The sequence below is a fragment of the Schistocerca piceifrons genome, chromosome 2 (assembly GCF_021461385.2).
Source record: "Schistocerca piceifrons isolate TAMUIC-IGC-003096 chromosome 2, iqSchPice1.1, whole genome shotgun sequence".
NCBI classification, from domain to species: Eukaryota; Metazoa; Arthropoda; class Insecta; order Orthoptera; family Acrididae; genus Schistocerca; species Schistocerca piceifrons.
The window spans coordinates 961,796,763-961,821,943 of record NC_060139.1 but is presented as its reverse complement, the minus strand read 5'-3'; the positions used below and the strand labels follow the sequence as shown (position 1 = coordinate 961,821,943).

Here is a 25,181-nt window from a genome sequence, read left to right as displayed (position 1 = left end):
CATCTTCATGATCTGGACTCACAGTGAAGAAGAACTCCAGAATTTCCTCTCCAACCTCAACTCCTTTGGTTCCATCAGTTTCACCTGGTCCTACACCAAATCCCATGCCACTTTCCTTGACGTTGACCTCCACCTGTCCAATGGCCAACTTCACACGTCTGTCCACATCAAACCCACCAACAAGCAACAGTACCTCCATTATGACAGCTGCCACCCATTCCACATCAAACGGTCCCTTCCCTACAGGCTAGGTCTTCGTGGCAAACGAATCTGCTCCAGTCCGGAATCCCTGAATCATTACACCAACAACCTGAAAACAGCTTTCGCATCCCGCAACTACCCTCCCGACCTGGTACAGAAGCAAATAACCAGAGCCACTTCCTCGTCCCCTCAAACCCAGAATCCCCCACAGAAGAACCACAAAAGTGCCCCACTTGTGACAGGATACTTTCCGGGACTGGACCAGACTCTGAATGTGGCTCTCCAGCAGGGATACGACTTCCTCAAATCCTGCCCTGAAATGAGATCCATCCTTCATGAAATTCTCCCCACTCCGCCAAGAGTGTCTTTCCGCCGTCCACCTAACCTTCGTAACCTGTTAGTTCATCCCTATGAAATCCCCAAACCACCTTCCCTACCCTCTGGCTCCTATCCTTGTAACCGCCCCCGATGCAAAACCTGTCCCATGCACCCTCCCACCACTACCTACTCCAGTCCTGTAACCCGGAAGGTGTACACGATCAAAGGCAGAGCCACGTGTGAAAGCACCCACGTGATTTACCAACTGACCTGTCTACACTGTGACGCATTCTATGTGGGAATGACCAGCAACAAACTGTCCATTCGCATGAATGGACACAGGCAGACAGTGTTTGTTGGTAATGAGGATCACCCTGTGGCTAAACATGCCTTGGTGCACGGCCAGCACATCTTGGCACAGTGTTACACCGTCCGGGTTATCTGGATACTTCCCACCAACACCAACCTATCCGAACTCCGGAGATGGGAACTTGCCCTTCAGTATATCCTCTCTTCTCGTCATCCGCCAGGCCTCAATCTCCGCTAATTTCAAGTTGTTGCCACTCATACCTCACCTGTCTTTCAACAACTTCTTTGCCTCTACACTTCTGCCTCGACTGACATCTCTGCCCAAACTCTTTGTCTTTAAATATGTCTGCTTGTGTCTGTATGTGTGGATGGATATGTGCGTGTGTGCGAGTGTATACCTGTCCTTTTTTCCCCCTAAGGTAAGTCTTTCCGCTCCCGGGATTGGAATGACTCCTTACCCTCTCCTTTAAAACCCACTTCCTTTCGTCTTCCCCTCTCCTTCCCTCTTTCCTGATGAGGCAACAATTTGTTGCGAAAGCTTGAATTTTGTGTGTATGTTTGTGTTTGTTTGTGTGTCTATCGACCTGCCAGCGTTTTTGTTCGGTAAGTCACCTCATCTTTGTATTTATATATAATTTTTCCCACGTGGAATGTTTCCTTCCATTATATTCATACCATCTTTCAGATTTACCTTCTTTGTTTAGTACTCATTTTCTGTCTGCACTCCTGATATTCATACACATTGCTCTCGTTTCTCCAAACGGCTCTTTAATTTTTCTGTAGGTGGTATCTATTTTTCCTCTACTTATAACTGTTTCTTTAGACTTACATTTGTCCTCTAGTAATTCTTGCTCACCCAGTTTGCTCTTCCTGTCAATCTGATTTTATTGATTTCTGTATTTCCTTTCACTTGCTTCATTTGCTGCATTTTTATATTTTCTCCTTTTCCCAAATAAATTCAGTATCTCCTGTGATATCCGATGATTTCTACTAGGTCTCGTCAGTTTATCTATTTGATCCTTTGCTGCCTTTACTATTTCATTTCTCAAAGCTACCCATTCATCTTATATTGCACTCCTTTCCCCTATTTCCGTCACTCATTGCTTCATGCTCCCTCTGAATCTTTCGTCAATCTATGGTTCTTTCAACCAATCCAGGTACAATCCCTTAATTTCATACCTTTTTACAATTTCTCATTTATAATGTGCATTTCATAACCTATTAATTGTGGCCAAAGACCACATGTCCCCCTGGAAATGTCTTACACTTCAAAATCTGTTTTCGAAATTATATAATCAATCTGAAAACTTCCAGTGTCTCCAGATTTCTTCCAATTATACAACTTTCTTTCGTGATTAATTTATGCTCCATGCAAATTTCTATCAGACAGCTGCCTCTTTCATTCCATTCTCCCAGCATACCTTCTACAATATTTCCTCCTCTTCTTTTCCCTACTATCGAATTCCAGTCCCTCATCATAATTAAGTTTTCCTCCCACTTCACTCTCTCAATAATTTCTTCTGTCTTGTAATCCATTCTTTCAGTCTCTTGGTCAACCACAGAATAGTTGGTACTACTGTGGCCGGTTCAAAATGGTTCAAATGGCTCTAAGCACTATGGAACATAGCATTTGAGGTCATCAGGCCCCCAGATTTAGAACTACTTAAACCTAACTAAACTAAGGACATCACACTCATCCATGCCCAAGGCAGGACTCGAACCTGCGACGGTAGCAGCAGCATGGTTCTGGACTGAAGCCCCTAGAACCGCTCGGCCACAGCGGCCGGCACTGTGGCCGGTGTTGGCTTTGTGACTGTCTTGGCTACGATATAAAGTGTACACTATACTGCTCATAGCAACTTACCTGCATTTCTGTTTTCTTAAACATATAGACATTTATTTGCCAGCGAAAATATATTCTTACATACACATCAAATGTTAGTTATAATGCAATACATGAAGTCTGTTTACCTAATTCATTATTATTTTCTTTCTGGGTATCAAATAACGTCAATGAAACTACATATTTCTCCTTCAATAGAGATGACGTTTTCACTGTCAACGAAAGGTTATTCAATGAAAACTTCTTCACCAATTTATGTTCTTATATATTCTCAGTGTGGGCTTTTTATTTGTCCAGCTGTTATAAAAACTAAAGCACTTATCGCTTTCAAATGTCTCACTCAACTTGTGGAACAACATTAAATAGGAAAAACATCCAAGTCGTCATGAAACATTTGCAATGTAAATTAACAAAGACTCAGTACAAGAGGTAAAAGCACAAAATGCAGTACTATAACATGAGTGACGCCCGTAAAAATTAACTTCAAATTTAGCAGATCTCAACATCTCTTTAATCAACGTCAAAAATTTCTTCCTGAGATATCCTAATCTGTTGCCCCATTGCGTTCCGTTGATGGTTCGTGTGAATTTGCCGTCTGAAAAACATTGTGAAATGTTTTACAGTATTTATTTACAACGGTTAACAGTATCGGTCAGAATGTGACCATCTGAAGACCATTTGCACCGTGATGGTAGGCGGTGGTGGGTTAGTTGAGATTCCTGGAGGCATAGCACCTGCTCCGCTCACCACTACCGCCTACCATCATTATATAAATGATTTGGACGTGGTCTCATTCTCACCGAAACCGTAACCATTGTAACTAAACATTTTATTGCGGTCAAGACTATTTTTAATCCAGTGTAAAGTATTTTGAGCCAGATCGCTGTTTCTCCACGAGAAATAATCTCAAAAATTATTGTGAAATGTTTTGACGTGACGTGACGTACTATCCCATCCCGTCAAGTGTGACTCGACCTTCAATTTCTGCTCGCATTTACTGTGCTATCATGGTCCTAAAATATCGACTTCTACTACTATCGATTAATGAGAACGATACACTGCCAGAACTATCGACTATCAAAACCATTGAGAATAAAGCCGGTTTCACACAGGGAACAAAAGTATCGCCACTGCTAATGGCGAACTGCAGTCGAATTGTAGTTGCATGTGTGAACTCCTAGCTTTCGGTGGCACCCTTTTAAGAAGCGCAACTTCTGTCACGCCACAAAAAGTTGAACTTGGTTCTACTTTGTTGGCCATTTTGCCTTCTCCATAATCGAATAACGTCATTCGATTGCTACCTCGCGGCTGGATTCAAACCTTTCTAGTGCGTATTCGTTCGTAGATAGTGCTTTTGTTTGTGCGTTTGCTATTAATATGTCGAAAAAGTGGTTAGCAGCGACAATTATGAGATTCTTGGAGGTGTATCAAGAACGAGAATGCCTTTGGAACCACAAAAGCGAATCATACAAAGACAGAAATTTGAGAGATGCTGCATTAATTGAAACAGTAAACAGTATGCGTGAATATGTACCTGGAATTGATGTAGCTACAACAAAATTAAAAATTCGAAGTATTCGAAATGCTTACATGAATGAACATAAAAAAGTACTGAAATCACTTAAGTGTGGTGCGCTACAGACGGTATTTATAAACCCAGCCTTGCTTGGTTTGAAGCTGCAGACCGGTTCTCAAAACATGTAGTCGAGACAAGAGAGACGAGAAACACTTTGGTAAGTAATATTTTACATTTATTATGTTTCCAAAACATCTTATTTAGTAATATGTACAGTCGTTTAATCAGCTGAGACAGGTGACGCCATTTTGCAAACTGCGCAATTACGAAGGATTTGTGGCGTCCTGTGTGAACGGCAGCTCACAGCGCCACTCCAGAATGACTTGACTTGTGGCGATACTTTCGTTGCGTGTGTGAACCCGGCTTAACAAACCTCCGTAAATATGGCATAAATGTTATACTTTGCAAACTGATTTTGTTGCGGTGTCGCTTTCTTTTCGCTCTACATAACGTAAAACTAAGTAAAACAGCTATTGTTATCTGCTATCACAGAAGTTGAGTCACGGTAAGAGGACGGTCACCTGTGCGCATGCGCGTCACGAGTAGCTAAGATCTTGCGGCGAACATCAGCCGTGTCACTGTTAGCGTGGTGAGGGGGCCAGTCTTGGTAGTTGCGGCTATAGCGGCGGCTGGAGCAGACATGCAATAAACTGCTGGTGCCACTTATCCTGGCGAGCTTATAGCGAGAGTACCTGCCGGTCTCGGACTGGTTGTTGTTGCCGCGGAAGGACTGCCTGGACTGGCGCAGCTTGGCGAAGTAGGACTCGGAACCCGAGTTCTCAGGGGCGGTGGGGTCTGGTCCGGGGGCGGCGTGCAGGTCCGGTACACCGGGGGGCGTGTGCCTGGGCTGGCCGCTCTGCGTGCCGCCCCCCGCCGCCCCCGCCCCTGCACCCGCCTCACGCTTCACGCTGCGCCGCCCCTTCCGTCCTGGTTGTTGTTGCTGCTGCTGTTCGTATGGCGGGCCATATTCCGTAGTCATCTGGAACTCGCCGTACATCCGCCGCATCAGCGCCTTGTTGTCGTCGATGAACTTCTCGATGCGATCTCTGCAAGTAAGGGAGAGCCCACAGTGAGTTACTGGACACACCCACATCCACCCACCGACCCACCCACCCACCCACCCACCCACCCACACACACACACACACACACACATACATATGCCATTGAAACAGAGCGCATTCCACTGTTCTAAAAAGATTCCTCCGATTTCACAAGACTCTCTAAACCAATGAAGGGGCAAATTTTAATTTATGCACAGGACTACACTGTTTTCATTTTCAGAAGAACCACCCTATTTTACGAGGATATACCGGGTGATCAAAAAGTCAGTATAAATTTGAAAACTGAATAAATCAAGGAATGATGTAGATAGAGAGGTACAAATTGACACACGTGCTTGGAATGACATGGTGTTTTATTAGAACCAAAAAAATACAAACGGTCAAAAAATGTCCGATCAGAATAGCAATAATTAGCGAAACAAAGTAAGACAAAGCAAAGATGATGTTCTTTACAGGAAATGCTCAATATATCCACCATCATTCCTCAGCAATAGCTGTAGTCGAGGAATAATTTTGTGAACAGCACTGTAAAGCATGTCCGGAGTTATGGTGAAGCATTGGCGTCGGATGTTGTCTTTCAGCATCCCTAGAGATGTCGGTCGATCACTATACACTTGCGACTTCAGGTAACCCCAAAGTCAATAATCGCACGGACTGAGGTCTAGGAGGCCAAGCATGATGAAAGTGGCGGCTGAGCACACGATCATCACCAAACGACGCGCGCAAGAGATCTTTCACTCGTCTAGCAATATGGGGTGTTTTTTTTTCTAATAAAACCCGATGTCATTCCAAGCATGTGTGTCAATTTTTACCTCTCTATCTACATTATTCCGTGGTTTATTAAGTTTTCAAATTTGTACTGACTTTTTGTTCACCCGGTATATTTTACATGCTTGTTTATACAGCCTTAGGATATTTTCATGTTCATGTTTTCATCTAATTTTCACAAATTTTAATGTGCCCACCGCCGGGCGGACGGCAAATCTCCAGGCGATATTCTGACTCGTCCCATACTTCCGAGAGCACGTTAAGAGCTCCTGCATTTATTGTTGTCATGTGGCGTCGAATTTCGCCAAAACAGTTGGAAGAGGAGGCATACAGACGGAGTCACTCACAAACACCAACAACAAAAAAAGAAAAATCACGTATCGAGATATCAGGCGGCCGTGGTGGCCAATGGTACACTGCGGGATCCGTACGACAGTTAAGGCGCCCGTGCACGATCAAACAATTAGTCAAACTATACTAGTTTTTCAGATTTTTCGGCAGTGTGCTGCTCTGTTTGACGCGTTCGTCAAACATAGATCCTGCCTGGCGTGTCCGAGACAAATTTTGATTAACGACAGATTTGACTAGGTGGCGGACGTTGTTTGTGTTGATGTAACGCTTGGCATGTTTAGAGGAAAAGGATTTTGTTAAAATTTATCTCTCTGTAACTTGCGTTTCCACAACTACGTAAACTACGATCAAGGATAAAAAAGTGGACTGGCGACTACGGAGTGGTAGAGGTGTTATGTCTTGCCCAACCATATATTACGCAAGAAGACTTCAAGAAGAACTGCAGTATTCTACGCACAATACACAAGTGGGAGTGCAACAGAGAAAAAAAAGCTCTCCGTTTCTTCCACGGACGGACGATGTATAAGCGTACATTTTCGTATACAGGTTTCTTCTTTTTCAGTGTGATTGCTAATTTTAAAAGTTGGAATGTCCGCCGAAGAAAGTTGATGCAATCATAAGGTTCTGAGTGTAATCTTTCATTTCGCAGGTTTCCATGGGTATATTTGCCTCTCGATTTCAACTAATCCGCGTCTTGTTTTATTATTTTTTCTTATACATAGTGCTAAAGTCAATGCAAGAAGTAGTTTTTCTACACTGGTAGCCATTCCAACTAGTGTCAAATTGCGACAAAAAAAAAAAATGTTCAAACGTGTGTGAAATTTTATGTGACTTAACTGCTAAGGTCATCAGTCCCTAAGCTTACACACTACTTAACCTAAATTATCCTAAGGACAAACACACACACCCATGCCCGAGGGAGGACCCGAACCTCCGCCGGGATCAGCCGCACAGTCCATGACTGCAGCGCCTGAGGCCTCTCGGCTAGTCCCGCGCGGCAAGTGCGACACAATGACAGTTGCTTCAAAAGTGAGGTTAAATTTAGCAGTCTCAGTTGGTACGTCTGCGTCCTTGTTTGACAAAATTGTGGACAGACATCGTCATATCTGGCAAAGTTTGATTGTTACCAAGGGCCCTTACAGTCTATCCATGGCCGAGACAGCTTTGGTAGACGCTCATACATGATGATGTCACTGCGACGATGCTCTGGTTGAGAAATGAAATCTTCAACATGTTCTCGCGATTGTGGAAAAAGCTAGGTCTTCAGCATATTCGGGTATGTGATTCCTGCAATCTTTTCCTCAATAAAGAACGGGCCGCAAATCTTTTCTCGGAAAAAAATGGTTCAAATGGCTCTGAGCACTATGGGACTTAACATCTCTGGTCATCAGTCCCCTAGAACTTAGAACTACTTAAACCTAACTAACCTAAGGACATCACACACATCCATGCCCGAGGCAGGATTCGAACCTGCGACCGTAGCAGTCGCGCGGTTCTCGGAAAACCTCGGAAGAAAAACGACCCACCACTGAGGAATTTTTCGAATCGGACGGAAATTGGTAGATGTGACGCACGTGTACAGACAAACAGATGATTATAATTTTTTTTTTAAATTGATGATTTATTCAAGAGAAAGAGCATTAGAAATTGAGCGAATCAGTACAGGTTGGTCCACCTCTGGCCCTTATGCAAGTAGGTATTCGACTTGGCATCTGAGTGACAGAGTTGTTGGATGTCGTCTCTAGGGAGATTGTGCCAGATTCTGTCAAATTGGTGGGTTAAATCATCAAAATTTTTGTAAACCGTTGTCGCCAGTTTTATAATCTCTCGTCGCCAATTTGTACAGGCCTCATCGCTGCTGGTAGGGAGGCCGAGTTGCTGCGGTTGTTACGGTACGCCGAGTCTGTGAGTTCGTGAAACGCCTTCTGGTGCAGTACACTGCCAAGACAATTTTTCCCTGCCACTATTACAAAGCTATGTCCCAAGGTCAGGTAACAGGATAGGAGAACGAAGGTTCTACAACAATCCAACAAATTAGTAACGAAGTCACACAAATGAGTTAAAAAAGTTTACTTACCTTTGTGACTAGTTGAATAAGGAAGTCTGCAACATTGCTTGTAATATACCACAAAAACGGTTCAAATGGCTCTGAGTACTACGGGACTGAACATCTGTGGCCATCAGTCCCATAGACTTAGAACTACTTAAACTAACCTAAGGACATCACACACATCCATGCCCGAGGCAGGCTTCGAACCTCCGACCGTAGCAGCAGCGGATTTCCGGACTGAAGGGTCTAGAGCCGCTCGGCCACAGCGACCGGTATACCACAAAAAAATGCTCTCAATGGCTAAGTGCAAATAATCGTAGGTAAACTTCACGGCACATAGCAAGTGTAATTAAAACTGTTTGTTCAATTCTAAGAGCCCTGGTGAATGATCTATAACCAAGTGGGCGAGAGCTGCTCTTCTACCTCCCGACTAGGCTTCTGTCCGTTGTCTCCGGTCATTGGCGGATTGTACTCGGCCGTCAATTGACCGAGGCGAAGTCGATATTTTCATCCTCAGCGCCGCCCGTGGCGCTGGTGGAACTCGCGCAAGTGGCAAGTCTATGGCACCGGCATCAGCTCGCATCTTTGCGCCTGTGGTGCTTTTGCCCTGCCAGTGTCTTGTTCGGACGACACAGCAAAGATCCCGAGGTGGTTGGAAGGCCCTGCCCATAATGTTCCAAACGTTCTCAGTTGGGGAGAGATGCGGCAAGCACTAGAAACTCTCGTCGTGTGCGGGCTGGCATTATCTTGCTGAAATACAAGCCCAGGGTGGCTTGCCACAAAAGCCAACAAAACAGGCTGTGAAATACTGTTCACATATCGCTGTGCTGTAAGGGTACAGCGGATGACAACTAAAGGGATCGACTATGAAATGAAATGTCACCGGCGACCATCACTCCTGGCTGTCGGGCTATATAGTAGGCGATAGTCAGGTTGGTACCTCACCACTGTCTGGGGCGCCTCCAAACACGTAATCGCTGGTATTCGGGTTCAGTTCGAAGCGGGACTCACCACTGAAGACAATTATACTTCATTCAATGAGATGCCAGGACGAATGTGCCCGGCACCACTGCACATGGGCTTAATGGTGTACGGAGGTAGTTGACGCATGGGACGGCGTGAGCTCAGCCTCCTTTCTGTGGCCCACCTATTAATAATTCTTGTGGTCAGCAGTTGCTCGTCGGATCGATGATAATAATGAATCCAAGATTCTGAGTGCCTCTCTGACTATTGCTCGATCCTCAAGTTCTGTCGTCTCTCTAGGTCGACTGCTTCATTCTTGAAGCTGTATTCAGTCAAGATTCACCCATTCTTGCCAGCATCGTCGAATAACGGCACCATTCCCATTCAGATGACGAGCGATTTGCCGGTAACTCCAACCGGCTTCTTTGAGCCCAGCTACACGTCTCAGATGCTGAGATCTGCGTATGTTGTTCACGTGCATGGCACAGTTACTGTCCAACTGAGTGCACAGAATGAAATTTGCAACGAATGCATGGCATGGTACCGACATGTTCCCTGTTTACTTTCTTTGCCTTCTGCGTGGTAAAATTACGCTGCAGCGTTACATATTCATCCAACAGCTTCCAAAGTTTACAATTTACATTTTCGGTCAGTACCTGTATGTATAATTTACGTAACTCCTTAGTGGTGCGTCTTTTTTGTGGCAGAGTGTACATGGCGATTTGGTGGGTCTCTCTTATCTTCGACCATGGTACGTGGCCTCTGTGTGCCCCATATTATTAAGTTGAGGTGCTTCGCGCTTTTCCACTTAAATAGAATGCAGCCTCATCACTGAACGTGAAAGGAAGTGCTATCTTCCATCGTCACGTCCAGAATGGAACCACCAAATTCTACACGTTGTTGTTCCTCATCACCAAAAATGGTTCAAATTGCTCTGAGCACTATGGGACTTAACATCTGAGGTCATCAGTCCCCTAGAACTCAGAGCTACAGGGTTATTACAAATGATTGAAGCGATTTCACAGCTCTACAATAACTTTATTATTTGAGATGTTTTCACAATGCTTTGTACACACATACAAAAACTCAAAAAGCTTTTTAGGCATTCACAAATGTTCGATATGTGCCCCTTTAGTGATTCGGCAGACATCAAGCCGATAATCAAGTTCCTCCCACACTCGGCGCAGCATGTCCCCATCAATGAGTTCGAAAGCATCGTTGATGCGAGCTCCCAGTTCTGGCACGTTTATTGGTAGAGGAGGTTTAAACACTGAATCTTTCACATAACCCCACAGAAAGAAATCGCATGGGGTTAAGTCGGGAGAGCGTGGAGGCCATGACATGAATTGCTGATCATGATCTCCACCATGACCGATCCATCGGTTTTCCAATCTCCTGTTTAAGAAATGATGGAAGTGCGGTGGAGCACCATCCTGTTGAAGGATGAAGTCGGCGCTGTCGGTCTCCAGTTGTGGCATGAGCCAATTTTCCAGCATGTCCAGATACACGTGTCCTGTAACGTTTTTTTCGCAGAAGAAAAAGGAGCCGCAAACTTTAAACCGTGAGGTTGCACAAAACACGTTAACTTTTGGTGAATTGCGAATTTGCTGCACAAATGCGTGAGGATTCTCTTCTGCCCAGATTCGCACATTGTGTCTGTTCACTTCACCATTAAGAAAAAATGTTGCTTCATCACTGAAAACAAGTTTCGCACTGAACGCATCCTCTTTCATGAGCTGTTGCAACCGCGCCGAAAATTCAAAGTGTTTGACTTTGTCATCGGGTGTCAGGGCTTGTAGCAATTGTAAACGGTAAGGCTTCTGCTTTAGCCTTTTCCCTAAGATTTTCCAAACCGTCGGCCGTGGTACGTTTAGCTCCCTGCTTGCTTTATTCGTCGACTTCCGCGGGCTACGCGTGAAACTTGCCCGCACGCGTTCAACCGTTTCTTCGCTCACTGCAGGCCGACCCGTTGATTTCCCTTTACAGAGGCATCCAGAAGCTTTAAACTGCGCATACCATCGCCGAATGGAGTTAGCAGTTGGCGGATCTTTGTTGAACTTCGTCCTGAAGTGTCGTGGCACTGTTATGACTGACTGATGTGAGTGCATTTCAAACACGACATACGCTTTCTCGTATCCTGTCGCCATTTTGTCTCACTGCGCTCTCGAGCGCTCTGGCGGCAGAAACCTGAAGTGCGGCTTCAGCCGAACAAAACTTTATGAGTTTTTCTACGTATCTGTAGTGTGTCGTGACCATATGTCAATGAATGGAGCTACAGTGAATTTATGAAATCGCTTCAATCATTTGTAATAGCCCTGTACTTTAACCTAACTAACCTAAGGACATCACACACATCCCTGCCCGAGGCAGGATTCGAACCTGCGACCGTAGCGGTCACGCGGTTCCAGACTGAAGCGCCTAGAACCGCTCGGCCACAACGGCCGGCTTGCTCATCACTATCAAACCCTTATTGCAACTGAATAATGAACGGCTTGAAACCCAAACGTCGCGGCGAAACAAGCCAAACACACAAATGAGGAATGGCTCAATTCCGGCTGGTACGACGAGTAGATTTCCATGGACTATGTGCAAAACTCTGTTGAAAGTGCTCAAAGTCTCGGAAGACCCCCCGCCCCCGGGGCGACCTGTGAATATCCCCATATTGCTGGTTCCATCGGTAAACGCTTTGAGCTGTAGGAGGTGCAATGCCGTACTTCTCAACAAAAATCACGCCACACGGTTGTAACTGAACTGCAACTGTTCAAACGGAGAACGCCAAACACCGTGCTGTATTATCGCTCAAAATGGCTGTGAGCACTATGGGACTTAACATCTGAGGTCATCAGTCCCTAGAACTTAGAACTACTTAAACCTAACAAACCTAAGGACATCACACACATCCATGCCCGAGGCAGGATTCGAACCTGCGACCGTAGCGGTCACATGGTTCCAGACTGAGGCGCCTAGAACCGCTCGGCCACACCGGCCGGCTGTATTATCTGCACGCCACGTACATAGGGGAGCGAGCGAGATTACGATTTTTGCCAAGGTAAACGTATAGTTTTGATGTCTATGTTAAACTTTACTCCGGGATTTTGCCTTCATTCACGCAGAAGACTGAATTTTATGGAATCGGGATAACTTTTTGAAACACTTAGCTCATTTAGAATTTTCTGTGATAAGTTTAAGTGGTGTATTTTCCAGTAATGGTAATTTTGCGAGTTATTCGTTGCCGTTTTTGGCAAATAAGTGGAGGGAAGAGTAATCTAGGAGGGCATGCAGTAAACAATGCAATACTTTTTTCTCGACCAGTTTTGGTTGACTGAATTAATTTGTTGTGGAAGATCGTGGAAAATTCCCACTTCAGCCCCTATAGTTTAATCCAAGTTCCGGTATGTGGCATCGCTAGACGTAACCTTCAAAATGGCGTTTGTAACATAGGTGCGTCCAAAGCAGAGAGCTGCCATTGAGTTTCTTTTCGCGGAAAAAAGCAGTGCAGATATTCATAGGCACTTGCAGTATGGAGACCTGGCAGTGAACAAAAGCACGGTGAGTCGTTGAGCGTGGCACCTGTCATCAATAAAAACCCATCTAGTATGTGAATCTGGGATTTTCTGAGACAGGCAGGGTTATACAGGGCTACTGACTTGTCGGTGGAAATTAGTAAGTTAATGGAAGCAGTAAAGTAATACATCAAACCAAAGAAAGGCGAAAGATTAGAGAATGAAATTGTCACTCAACAGCGGAGTGTGCGCTGATATGAAACTTCCTGGCAGATTAAAACTGTGTGCCGGACCGAGACTCGAACTCGGGACTTTTGTCTTTCGCGGGCAAGTGCCCTATCGACTGAGCTACCCAAGCAGGACTCACGCCCTGTCCTCACAGCTTTAATTCCGCCAGTAGCACTGGTAGAGCACTTGCCCGCGAAAGGCAAAGGTCCCGAGTTCGAGTCTCGGTCCGGCACACAGTTTTAATCTGCCAGGAAGTTTCAAAGGCGAAAGTATTTATGAGTGGCAGAACTGAGAGGAACACGTTGACATCGAAACTGCGGGACCATGTAATATAAGAAGCGGAGGAATTCTGCTACATACGAAGCAAAATACCTCGTGATGGATGAAACAAGAAGAATTTAAGAAAACTATCAAGGGCAAAGAGAGTTTCCTTGCGAAAAGAAGTCTACTACTATCGAATATGGGCCTTAATTTGCGAAAGAAAATTGTGGGAATGTACGTCTGTAGCATGGCGTTGTGCGAAACTAAAATTGTAAATTGTGAGAAAACAATGGTGTTACAGAAGACTGATAAGACAAGAAATGGTAGAATTGGTGAGGAAAGGTGTATGTGAAAAACACTAACTACAAGAAGGGAATGGATGATAGGAAACGAGGAAATAACTACTATGGTACTAGAAAGGGTATGGGCACTCCAAGGGTTCCGTAGGAAGTTAATTTTGTACATACATAGATAGATGGTTCATCGATCCCAGGAATAGAGAATCTCCATGATTTTTGCCTGTTATCGATATCGATACGGGCAGGATATTGGTCCTTGGAATTCTAAGTCTGCCGAGAATGTTTTAATTTTTTTAAGTTTAAATTTTCGTGTAATTTCGCATTAGCTATGGTAATTTTTCATTTATTTTTGGAGTTATATTAGCAAGCTACATTAACTGCAGGTGCATTGACTTTGTCTGCTCTCGTCCCTGTTGTGATTACTTGTAAGATTTGACGGTAGTCTCCAGAGAAGAAAATAGCAAAGCCGGCCATAGGACTATTGTTGTTACGCAAATGTCGAATTGCTCTTTGGAAAGCTTCAGTGGGTATTTTACGGGATACCGCAACATGATCCCAAACAATGGAAGCGTAATCCTGTATCAGTTACCAGTATTAGTTTGCTTTGAAACATTCATTACAGATGCAGTATGTTTCTTAGGCAGATATTGTCAGCGCGGCAGCTGGCTGGCCTTACGCCTATCGCTGTTAGACGGCAAATGCATCGTTTCCACAGTGGCAGAGGACTTCACTTCATCGTAACTCAGTTGATCAGCACGAAATATTTGGAAATCATACACATAAACATTCCTCATGAATTACTCTAACTATTACTGAAATCCATGTCAAAATCCCTACCTGTTTTATGTACATAGACTGAAGTGGCAAGTGAAAATTTGTACCAGTGTGGGAATCGAACTTGGCTCTCCTGCTTAGTAGGCAGGTGCGTTAGCCACTAACCATCTTGGCACAGCAGTTCGCACAACTGCACGGATTATCCTGGCACGCCTCTCTTCTCGAGCCAAATAAAATAGACTGGGGCGGCAGTGAGAATTTGGTTCAAAATGATTAAAATGGCTCAAAGCACTATGTTACTTAACATCTGAGGTCATCAGTCCCCTAGACTTAGAACTACTGAAACCTAACTAACCTAAGGACGTCACACACATCCATGGCCGAGCAGAATTCGAACCTGCGACTGTAGCAGCGGCGCGGTTCCGGACTGAAACGCCTAGAACCGCTCGGCCACACCGGCCGGCTGAGAATTTGGATCGAGGAGGGAGGCGTCCTTGTGTAATCCATGCAGTTGTCTGAAATGCTGTGCCAAGGTGGATTTGTGGCTAACGCACCTGCCTAGTAAGCAGGAGAGTCGGGTTCGATTTCCGGCCTTGGTACAAATTTTCACTCGCCGTTTCAGTCTATATACATAAAAAAATCATATGTATATAAGACCAGTAAAGTCTCTGAAGTTGTGTCATTTCATAATCCGTACCGTAGTTCCTGAGATTTTTGACAGATTACCAATGCAATCTAAATTTTTAATAATTTTTTTTATAAATACCAGGTGAGTCACTAACTCTTGCCGCCAAGAATAACTCCGAAAGTATGACAGGAGCTGAAAAGTTTCTGGGACAAACGTTGCATGGGACAACGGGGGACATAATATGATAGTGATTTTTTGTTGCTAGGTGGGCTCGCATCAGAGACATGAAGGTCAACTTTGTTTTTTTAAATGGGATGCTGTAGTTTGGTATTTATTTTTTGATAGTGGCTATCGAGACGAGTCCAATGATGTGTAGCAGTAACGCCTTTGAAGGTCAACGAAGGTCAAAAAGGTGGCATGAACGTCCATTTACAGAAGGTGTTCGAAGTGATGATCATTGGTATCATTGCAGTGCTGCAATCTTCTTATCGTGGATTGAATGGTATTCATTATCACTTCGGCACTTATCGAAGCACATGCTGTGACGACTCTCTCTCGCATATCTTCAAGTGCAGTTGGAACGTCTTTATAAACTGCGCCTTTTACGAATCCCCACAAGAAAAAATCCAGAGGAGTCAAGTCTGGCGAACGAGCCGGCCACGATACATCTTCTCCGCGTCCAATCCAACGATTTGGGAATTGTCTCTGCAATTCATTTCTAGCCATCAGCGGAAAATGTGCCGGACACCCACCGTGTTGATACCACATTCTGTCCCTTGTGCCTAAAGGTATTTCTTCCAGTAAGAGACCTAATGTTTCTTGCAGGAATGTGGTATACTTCCTACCATTAAGATTTCCTTCTATGAAATAGGGGCCTATAATTCTGTCCTCCAGAATCCCACACCACACATTTACCGACCGCGGTTTTTGGTGTGCAACTTGCCGCACCAACATGGATTTTCAGTTGCCCAATAATGCATGTTATGTAAATTAACATTTGCATGGTTCGTGAATGTAGCCTCGTCAATAAATAAAATCAAATTAATATATGTGTCATCCCTCTGAATCTGAAGTTGAACCCATCGACAGAATTCAATGCGACGCATTCAATCCGTACCAGTTAATCTTGGTGCAGACTGATATGGTAAGAATGATATTTATGGCGATGCAGAACACGAATAACACTACTCTAGCTCATGCCAGATTCCCTTGCGATTTGATGCGAACTAACGCCAGAATCTCGAACCACAGTGGCAAGAGTACCAATTTTCGTTTCCTCGTTAGTAACTTTCCTTTGCCGGATATGTTTCCGTTGCATTAAAGATCCAGTTATTCTCAATTTATCATACATATATTTAAATGTACGACGTGTAGACTGAATACGTTGAGGATATCGTTCGGCGTGTCAGTCTCTAGCTCTCACTGAATTTCGTTGGCATTCTCGGTAAATGAGAAGCATATCGACCTGTTCTTCGAAGAAATACATCATTCACATTCGCTTGATTCGACGATACTAGTCTTACCGTTTCCATTGGTGTTGTATTGCGAAACCGTCGAATGGTGTTTACATGTCAATGGCACGTTAGATGGATACGTCGTTTTCGGCGAATATTTACTATTCTCACGATATACGAGAGAGAATTGCCAGGGCATGTGCTTCGATAAGTGCTGATGTGATAAGGAATACCACTCAGTCGATGATACGATTGCAGCACTGCACTGATACCAATGGTCATCACTTCGAACACCTTCTGTGAATGGACGTTCGTGCCACCGGTTTGACCTTCGTTGACTTTCAAAGACCTTACTGTTACACATCGCTGGATTCGTCTCGATAGCCGCTATCGGAAAATGAGTACCAGACTACAGCATCCCATTAAAAAAAAAAAAAAAACAAAGTTGACCTTCATATCTCTGCCGCGACCCCACCTAGTATCAAAAAACCAACGTCATATTATGGCCGCCGTTGTCACATGCAATATTTGCCCACAAACTTTTCAGCTACTACCATACTTTCGGAGTTATTCTAGCGTGCAATAGTTAGTGACTCACCCTGTATAGGTTTTGAGGAGTGAGTTTGCGAATGTCAAAAGACTGCCGTATCCTTTGATTTAGGAGCTTAAATTTTTTACCGCAAAGGGACCGTAGACCTTAGATGTGACATAAATTTCAACTTTACATCCCTACCCATTCATGAGAAAAAAGGGTCTTTAAAGTCGGATGGACAGACAGACGGACAAGAAAGTGATTCTATAAGGAGTCCGTTTTTATCGATTGAGGTGCGGGAACCCCAAAAACTGTAGGGCAACACAGATAGTTGAGTATATCCAACAAATAACTGAATGTGGTGGATGCAAGTGTTACTCTGAGGTGAAGGGGTTGGCGCAGGAGACAAAATCGTGGCGAGTTGGAGCAAACCAGTCACGAGACAGATGACCCAAAAGAAAAAAATTATCAGACTTGAGAGTGGAAGAGTTCGAATCCTGAGTTGCACCTGGAATGTCACGATATCGGATGCTCGTGTTTTAACGGTCGGAATGCATATTGCTCACGGAGCGCTACCTGCAGTGAGAAATGGCTGCCAGAGAAGAAGGCTTACTGTAAATTTCCAACCTTAACCTCTGGCTCGAAAGAACCGAATTAACACTTCCTAGTGCCCAAGCCAGAGGGGGAAGGGAAGAAGCTTTCTGTGCCGGAAAAGTTATGAGGACTGGGGCTTCACCACGTTAACGTCATAATTGCGGTGTCGTCATCCGGCATTTACTGTGAGAACAGAGTTCCCCAGCCAACACGCAGGAGATTGTAGATATTTGCCCGTGCGTCACGCTGTGGTAGCCCGGAAGCGGAGAGTCCAAATGTGAAATAGTACGTTGCTACGAACAAGGTGTACCCCTTATGAATACCCAAGCATGCATCTGGACGTCAGTACTGCGATATTCAGACATTACATGCTCGTAAGTTATGCCTGCGTAACTGTCACCTCGAAAGAAAGCAGTCTGCCGCCGTGAAACGATGAATGACTTGCCAGATGGATTTGATGTGGAAGTTTGCATTTCCGCTGATCAGGAAGATTTACCCCTCAAAAATCACCTCGTTGACATTTTAGAAATACGCCTGCCATGCTGTGGTTTCTTCATTCGAGAAAACAAGAAGAAGTCACGAGTGCCCAGTCAGGAGTATAGGGAGGGGTGGGGGGGGGGGGGGGGGCTTGAAGCAAAATTTGATATCCAAAGCCGGCCGAAGTGGCCGTGCGGTTCTAGGCGCTACAGTCTGGAGCCGAGCGACCGCTATGGTCGCAGGTTCGAATCCTGCCTCGGGCATGGATGTTTGTGATGTCCTTAGGTTGGTTAGGTTTAAGTAGTTCTAAGTTCTAGGTGACTGATGACCTCAGAAGTCGCATAGTGCTCAGAACCATTTGAACCATTTGATATTCAAAACAAGCAGCACGTGTGACTCTGTCCTATGTAGAGTGACATGGGGCATTGTCGTGGACCGAAGACAGTACCCTGGACAGAGTGTGATATCGTGTGAGACGTCCGTGGCGGCGTTGCGCAGAACTGTAGTGAATTCTGGAGCCAACGTGACGTCATTAACCCATTTTACACCTCACATGAACTTCTGTTTTAAGGTTCCGTACCTCAATTGATAGAAACGGAAACGTTATAGGATTGCTATGTTGTCTGCCTGTTTATTTGTCCGACTGTTAAGAACCCTTTTTCTCGTGAACGGGTAGATGTATCAAGTTGAAATTTATGTCGCATACTGATATATACGGTTCCTTGACGGTTACAAAAGAATAACTTCATTTGGTTCTTTGGTGGTGTAAAACATTTAAGCTTCTAAGTCAATACGATCAAAATATACGGCCATTTATGTCATACTTTGATTCTAGCAAACTCACTCATCAACACCTTTGGGGCACTTGCTGTTGACCTCAAATCTTGAAATTTGGATAGGAGCAAGGTTTTACAGTAAAGGTAAAGCAAAAAGTCCAAAAATTCTTAATTTGCAATAATATCAGACGAAAAAAATGTTTTTCTTCTTTTATCAGTCTGTTTGTCTGTCCGTCTGTTAAGAATCCTTTTTCTCAGGAATGGGTAGGCGTATCAAGTTGAAATTTGTGTCAGATACTAAGGTCTACGGTCACTTGGAGGCGTAAGACATAGAAGCTTTTAAGTCAATGTAAACAAAAGATACCGCCATTTACGTCATATACTTTGATACTCGCAAATTTACGCATCAAAATCGATAGGGTACTTCCCGTTGACTTAGACTCATGAAATTTGGTAAAAAGCAAGGTTTCACAGTAAAAGAAAAAAAATCCGAAAATTATTAAATTGTAATAAAAAATATTTTTTTGCAATTCAAAATTATAATAGAGAAATATTATTGCACAATATGTAAGTTGTAGTCATGTTCTAGTAAGGAAATAAAAAATATTTTAATACATCTTCTCTCTCTACACATGTAAAATGAAGTCACCTGTTCGATTCTTTTTATATGTGTGAGCTAGTCTGACGAACTACTATAGAGACTTCGTTAGAGTTTTGGAATTCCAAGGACCGATATATTGTCACTATCGATACCGATAACAGGAAAAAATTGTCGAGATTCTCGATTCCCTCGATGGATGAATTATCAATATACGTAATTAAGTTTGTATGGAATCCTCAGGTCGGGAGCTCTACTCGCACTTGGCCAATTTTTCGCATGTGTGGACACCTTGCTGTCTGAAGCGTCGCAGAGCCCAGAGTCGTGTTAATTCTTTTTTGTAGGACTAATAGTTTCCACGTAGCGAGCGAGAGAATATGAAAATCTCGTGCGTAGTTTTTGAAGGCCAGATATAACATGCAGGTTGCATAAAACGAAGTCGGTAGGGGCGGTGGATTTGTGTGTGTGTGTGTGTGTGTGTGTGTGTGTGGGTGGGTGGGTGGGGGGAGGCAGCGTTCATGGGCTACATACTCTCTTCCGTTCCCTCTGCTGTGAACACTTGTTCCTTTATACAAGCGAATGGTAGTGAACACTGTCAAATGGTCTACGAATGCTCGTTCGCTTGTGTTCGCCTTTCGTGTAAACCAGACTTAACAAGGGTCTAAGTTACCCACACACCTACCTGCTTTAGTAGGATGAGTTCACACCGACATTCTTGCGCGCGCATATGCATTTCTAGTTCCGTTAGGAGCGTATGTGGGTGTGTCAGAGAGAGAGAGAGGGAGAGAGGGAGAGAGAGAGAGAGAGAGGTGTGGGAGACCCTACTGACGGCAATACCAGACAACGATTAGCAGAAGAAATGAAGTGATGCTAAGAGTTTCATTTCGCTTTGACATGGAGAACAGTGGAGACAGAACAAACCATTGCGTCACCTCGGTCTTTATAAATACGACGAAACAGCCGAGGACGGATTCCGTGCCTTGAGTACTGTATAGCAATATGTGGTTCAGTCTTAGAGGCAGTTTTGAGCCTCTGCAGATGCTGTAGGTATGAAGTGCAGCCCTGGTGGCTGGTCCCCAAGCTATGCAATGCCATATATTGTATGCTGCAGATTGCTAGCTTGTAGCGAGAAACTAGATCACAGATTACGATTCCACTTTTATCCCTCTCCATGGATCAATTTTAATGAAACGATGTGCTGTGCAACTGTCTAAAAGCACGAATTTGCTATATAATTTTCAAGTCAATGTCCGTTATAGTTTTGGAGGTATAGAATACCGCTTAATCCTTTCACCTCCAATTTTTTTTTGTTTGAAGGAAATTAATACATGGTTATTTTAATTCATGTTGTAATCAGAACTAACGATATGAAAAAAAATACACTCCTGGAAATGGAAAAAAGAACACATTGACACCGGTGTGTCAGACCCACCATACTTGCTCCGGACACTGCGAGAGGGCTGTACAAGCAATGATCACACACACGGCACAGCGGACACACCAGCAACCGCGGTGTTGGCCGTCGAATGGCGCTAGCTGCGCAGCATTTGTGCACCGCCGCCGTCAGTGTCAGCCAGTTTGCCGTGGCATACGGAGCTCCATCGCAGTCTTTAACACTGGTAGCATGCCGCGACAGCGTGGACGTGAACCGTATGTGCAGTTGACGGACTTTGAGCGAGGGCGTATAGTGGGCTTGCGGGAGGCCGGGTGGACGTACCGCCGAATTGCTCAACACGTGGGGCGTGAGGTCTCCACAGTACATCGATGTTGTCGCCAGTGGTCGGCGGAAGGTGCACGTGCCCGTCGACCTGGGATCGGACCGCACCGACGCACGGATGCACGCCAAGACCGTAGGATCCTACGCAGTGCCGTAGGGGACCGCACCGCCACTTCCCAGCAAATTAGGGACACTGTTGCTCCTGGGGTATCGGCGAGGACCATTCGCAACCGTCTCCATGAAGCTGGGCTACGGCCCCGCACACCGTTAGGCCGTCTTCCGTTCACGCCCCAACATCGTGCAACCCGCCTCCAGTGGTGTCGCGACAGGCGTGAATGGAGGGACGAATGGAGACGTGTCGTCTTCAGCGATGAGAGTCGCTTCTGCCTTGGTGCCAATGATGGTCGTATGCGTGTTTGGCGCCGTGCAGGTGAGCGCCACAATCAGGACTGCATACGACCGAGGCACACAGGGCCAACACCCGGCATCATAGTGTGGGGAGCGATCTCCTACACTGGCCGTACACCACTGGTGATCGTCGAGGGGACACTGAATAGTGCACGGTACATCCAAACCGTCATCGAACCCATCGTTCTACCATTCCTACACCGGCAAGGGAACTTGCTGTTCCAACAGGACAATGCACGTCCGCATGTATCCCGTGCCACCCAACGTGCTCTAGAAGGTGTAAGTCAACTACCCTGGCCAGCAAGATCTCCGGATCTGTCCCCCATTGAGCATGTTTGGGACTGGATGAAGCGTCGTCTCACGCGGTCTGCACGTCCAGCACGAACGCTGGTCCAACTGAGGCGCCAGGTGGAAATGGCATGGCAAGCCGTTACACAGGACTACATCCAGCATCTCTATGATCGTCTCCATGGGAGAATAGCAGCCTGCATTGCTGCGAAAGGTGGATATACACTCTACTAGTGCCGACATTGTGCATGCTCTGTTGCCTGTGTCTATGTGCCTGTGGTTCTGTCAGTGTGATCATGTGATGTATCTGACCCCAGGAATGTGTCAATAAAGTTTCTCCGTCCTGGGACAATGAATTCACGGTGTTCTTATTTCAATTTCCAGGAGTGTATTTCCTGCCGTTTCTTTATCCAATGTAGGGAGCGCTTCTGGCGTTTCAGAAGAAGACTGTGCACAGTCTACATTAATGCACAAAAACAGACACACATCAGTGAATAGGGTTGGTTGATTTGAGGGGGGGGACCAAACAGCAGGTCATCGGTCCCATCGCATTAGGGAAGGATGTGGAAGGAAGTCGGCCGTGCCCTTTCAAAGAAACCATCCAGGAATTTGCCTGAAGCGATTTAGAGAAATCAGGGAAAACCTAAATCAGGCTTTCCGGACGCGGGTTTGAACCATTGTCCTCCCGAATGCGAGTCTAGTGTGCTAACCATTGCGCAACCTCGCTCGGTCAATGAAGAGAGTATCTCTCTAAGCTTTGAACTCACACTGCAGATCCTCAATATGTGAAACGGAAAAGATTAGCGCGTACATGGATTAACACGTGCATGCCAGTCCTTGATACGCATGGTCCAGGTAGGCACTTTGCAAATCTGGTTATTGGACTGCCTATCTACAGTCGCTAACTAACTCGATGCGACTCTAAGGAGCGGCGGGTTATCAATGAAACTTGAAGACAGCACAATGTACAGGTGCAATCTGTAGTTATAAGGATTCTGCAAACCATTAACACGCTTCCATTTACCAATGGGACATTCATACATAGCAATGACATGTAGCAAACTCTCATTGGTTCTTTGTGATAACCTATTGTGGACACACTCAGGGATTCAGATAAGAGAATACGGCTAGAAACGCATCTTGAGCGTAAAAGCAGATTCTAGTCAAGCCTGCAGGCTATGCTGTTCTGTTCGACCACGAACGGCACGTGGACAGTGTCCTCAATATGTTTCAAATGTTAGTCGTGGTGAGACCAGTGTTCTGTCTACTTGTTAGTCACATTATGTCGCAGCTGAGTGAATTCGAACGTGGGCACATTGGTGGTGCTCATATGGTGGGTGCTTCAGTAACCAAAGTAGCCGAAGTCATTGATGTTTCGAGAAGCACCGTATCGAAGATTTATACCACATACGGGGAAAGCGGAAAAACATCATCCGCTAAGTCATAACGCTGAGGAAACTGCGTGTTGAGTGATCATTACAAACGGTTACTGAAGAGGATTGTGACGAAAACTACATTACTGGCCAATAAAATTGCTACACCATGAAGATGACGTGCTACAGACGCGAAATTTAACCGACAGGAAGAAGATGCTGTGATACGCAAATGATTAGCTTTTCAGAGCATTCACACAAGGTTGGCGGCGGTGGTGACACCTAAATCCTACTGACATGAGGAAAGTTTCCAACCGATTTCTCATACACAAACAGTAGTTGACTGGCGTTGCCTGGTATAACGTTGTTGTGATGCCTCGTGTAAAGAGGAGAAATGCGTACCATCACGTTTCCGACTTTGATAAAGGTCGGATTGTAGCCTATCGCGATTGCAATTTATCGTATCGCGACATTGCTGCTCGCGTTGGTCGAGATCCAATGACTGTTAGCAGTCGAGATGACAGGCATCTTATCCGCATGGCTGTAACGGATCGTGCAGCCACGTCTCGATCCCTGAGTCAACAGATGGGGACGTTTGCAAGACAACAACCATCTGCACGAACAGTTCGACGACCTCTGCAGCAGCATGGACTATCAGCTCGGAGACCATGGCTGCGGTTACCCTTGACTCTGCATCACAGACAGGAGGGCCTGCGATGGTGTACTCAACGACGAACCTGGGTGCACGAATGGCAAAACCTCATTTTTTCGGATAAATCCCGGTTCTGTTTACAGTATCATGATGGTCGCATCCGTGTTTGGCGACATCGCGGTGAACGCACATTGGAAGCGTGTATTCGTCATCGCCATACTGGCGTATCACCCGGCGTGATGGTATGGGGTGCCATTGGTTACACGTCTCGGTCACCTCTTATTCGCACTGACGGCACTTTGAACAGTGGACGTTGCATTTCAGATGTGTTACGACCCGTGGCTCTACCCTTTATTCGATCCCTGCGAAACCCTAGATATCAGCAGGATAATGCACGACCGCATGTTGCAAGTCCTGTAGGGGCCTTTCTAGATACAGAAAATGTTCGACTGCTACCCTGGCTCATTCTCCAGATCTCTCACCAATTGAAAACGTCTGGTCAATGGTGGCCGAGTAACTGGCTCGTCACAATACGCCAGTCACTACTCTTGATGAACTGTGGTATCGTGTTGAAGCTGCATGGACCGCTGTACCTGTACACGCCATCCAAGCTCTGTCTGACTCAATGCCCAGGCGTATGAAGGCCGTTATTACGGCCAGAGGTGGTTGTTCTGAGTACTGGTTTCTCAGGATCTATGCACCCAAATTGCGTGAAAATGTAATCACGTGTCAGTTGTAGTATAATATATTTGTCCAATGAATACCCGTTTATCATCTGCATTTGTTCTTGGTGTAGCAGTTTTAATGGCCAGTAGTGTAATAGGACGACAGCTGCCAAAGTCCCTGCAAAACTGAATGTCGTACTCTCGAACCCAGTCAGCACCAAAACGACACGAAGGGAGCTCCATAAGCATAGAATTGATGGGCGTGCTGGAATTCCAAAACCATTCATCAGTGATGTAAATGCCCATAATCGGAAAATGTGGCGCCTAAGCCACAAATCTGGACTATGGAGCAATGGAACAAAGTCATTTGGTTTGATGAATCATTTTTCACACTGTTTTCAACTCCTGCTCGAGTCTACGTCCCAAGAGTGAAACATCGTGGCGGTTCGATGATGATTTGGCCAGCCATATCGTGGTATGCCATGGGCCTCATGGTTACTCAGCAATATCGC

General features: G+C 45.2%; 1 protein-coding gene across 1 annotated transcript in view; it reads right to left on the bottom strand.

The window, feature by feature from the left end:
• LOC124776599 (protein spaetzle 3) overlaps positions 1-25,181 on the bottom strand; it is a 209,158-nt gene that overhangs the window by 12,889 nt on the left and 171,088 nt on the right. The window contains exon 3 of the mRNA XM_047251667.1: positions 4,940-5,293. Within this exon, the coding sequence (XP_047107623.1) occupies positions 4,940-5,293 (354 nt within the window). The remainder of the gene's footprint in view (positions 1-4,939; positions 5,294-25,181) is intronic.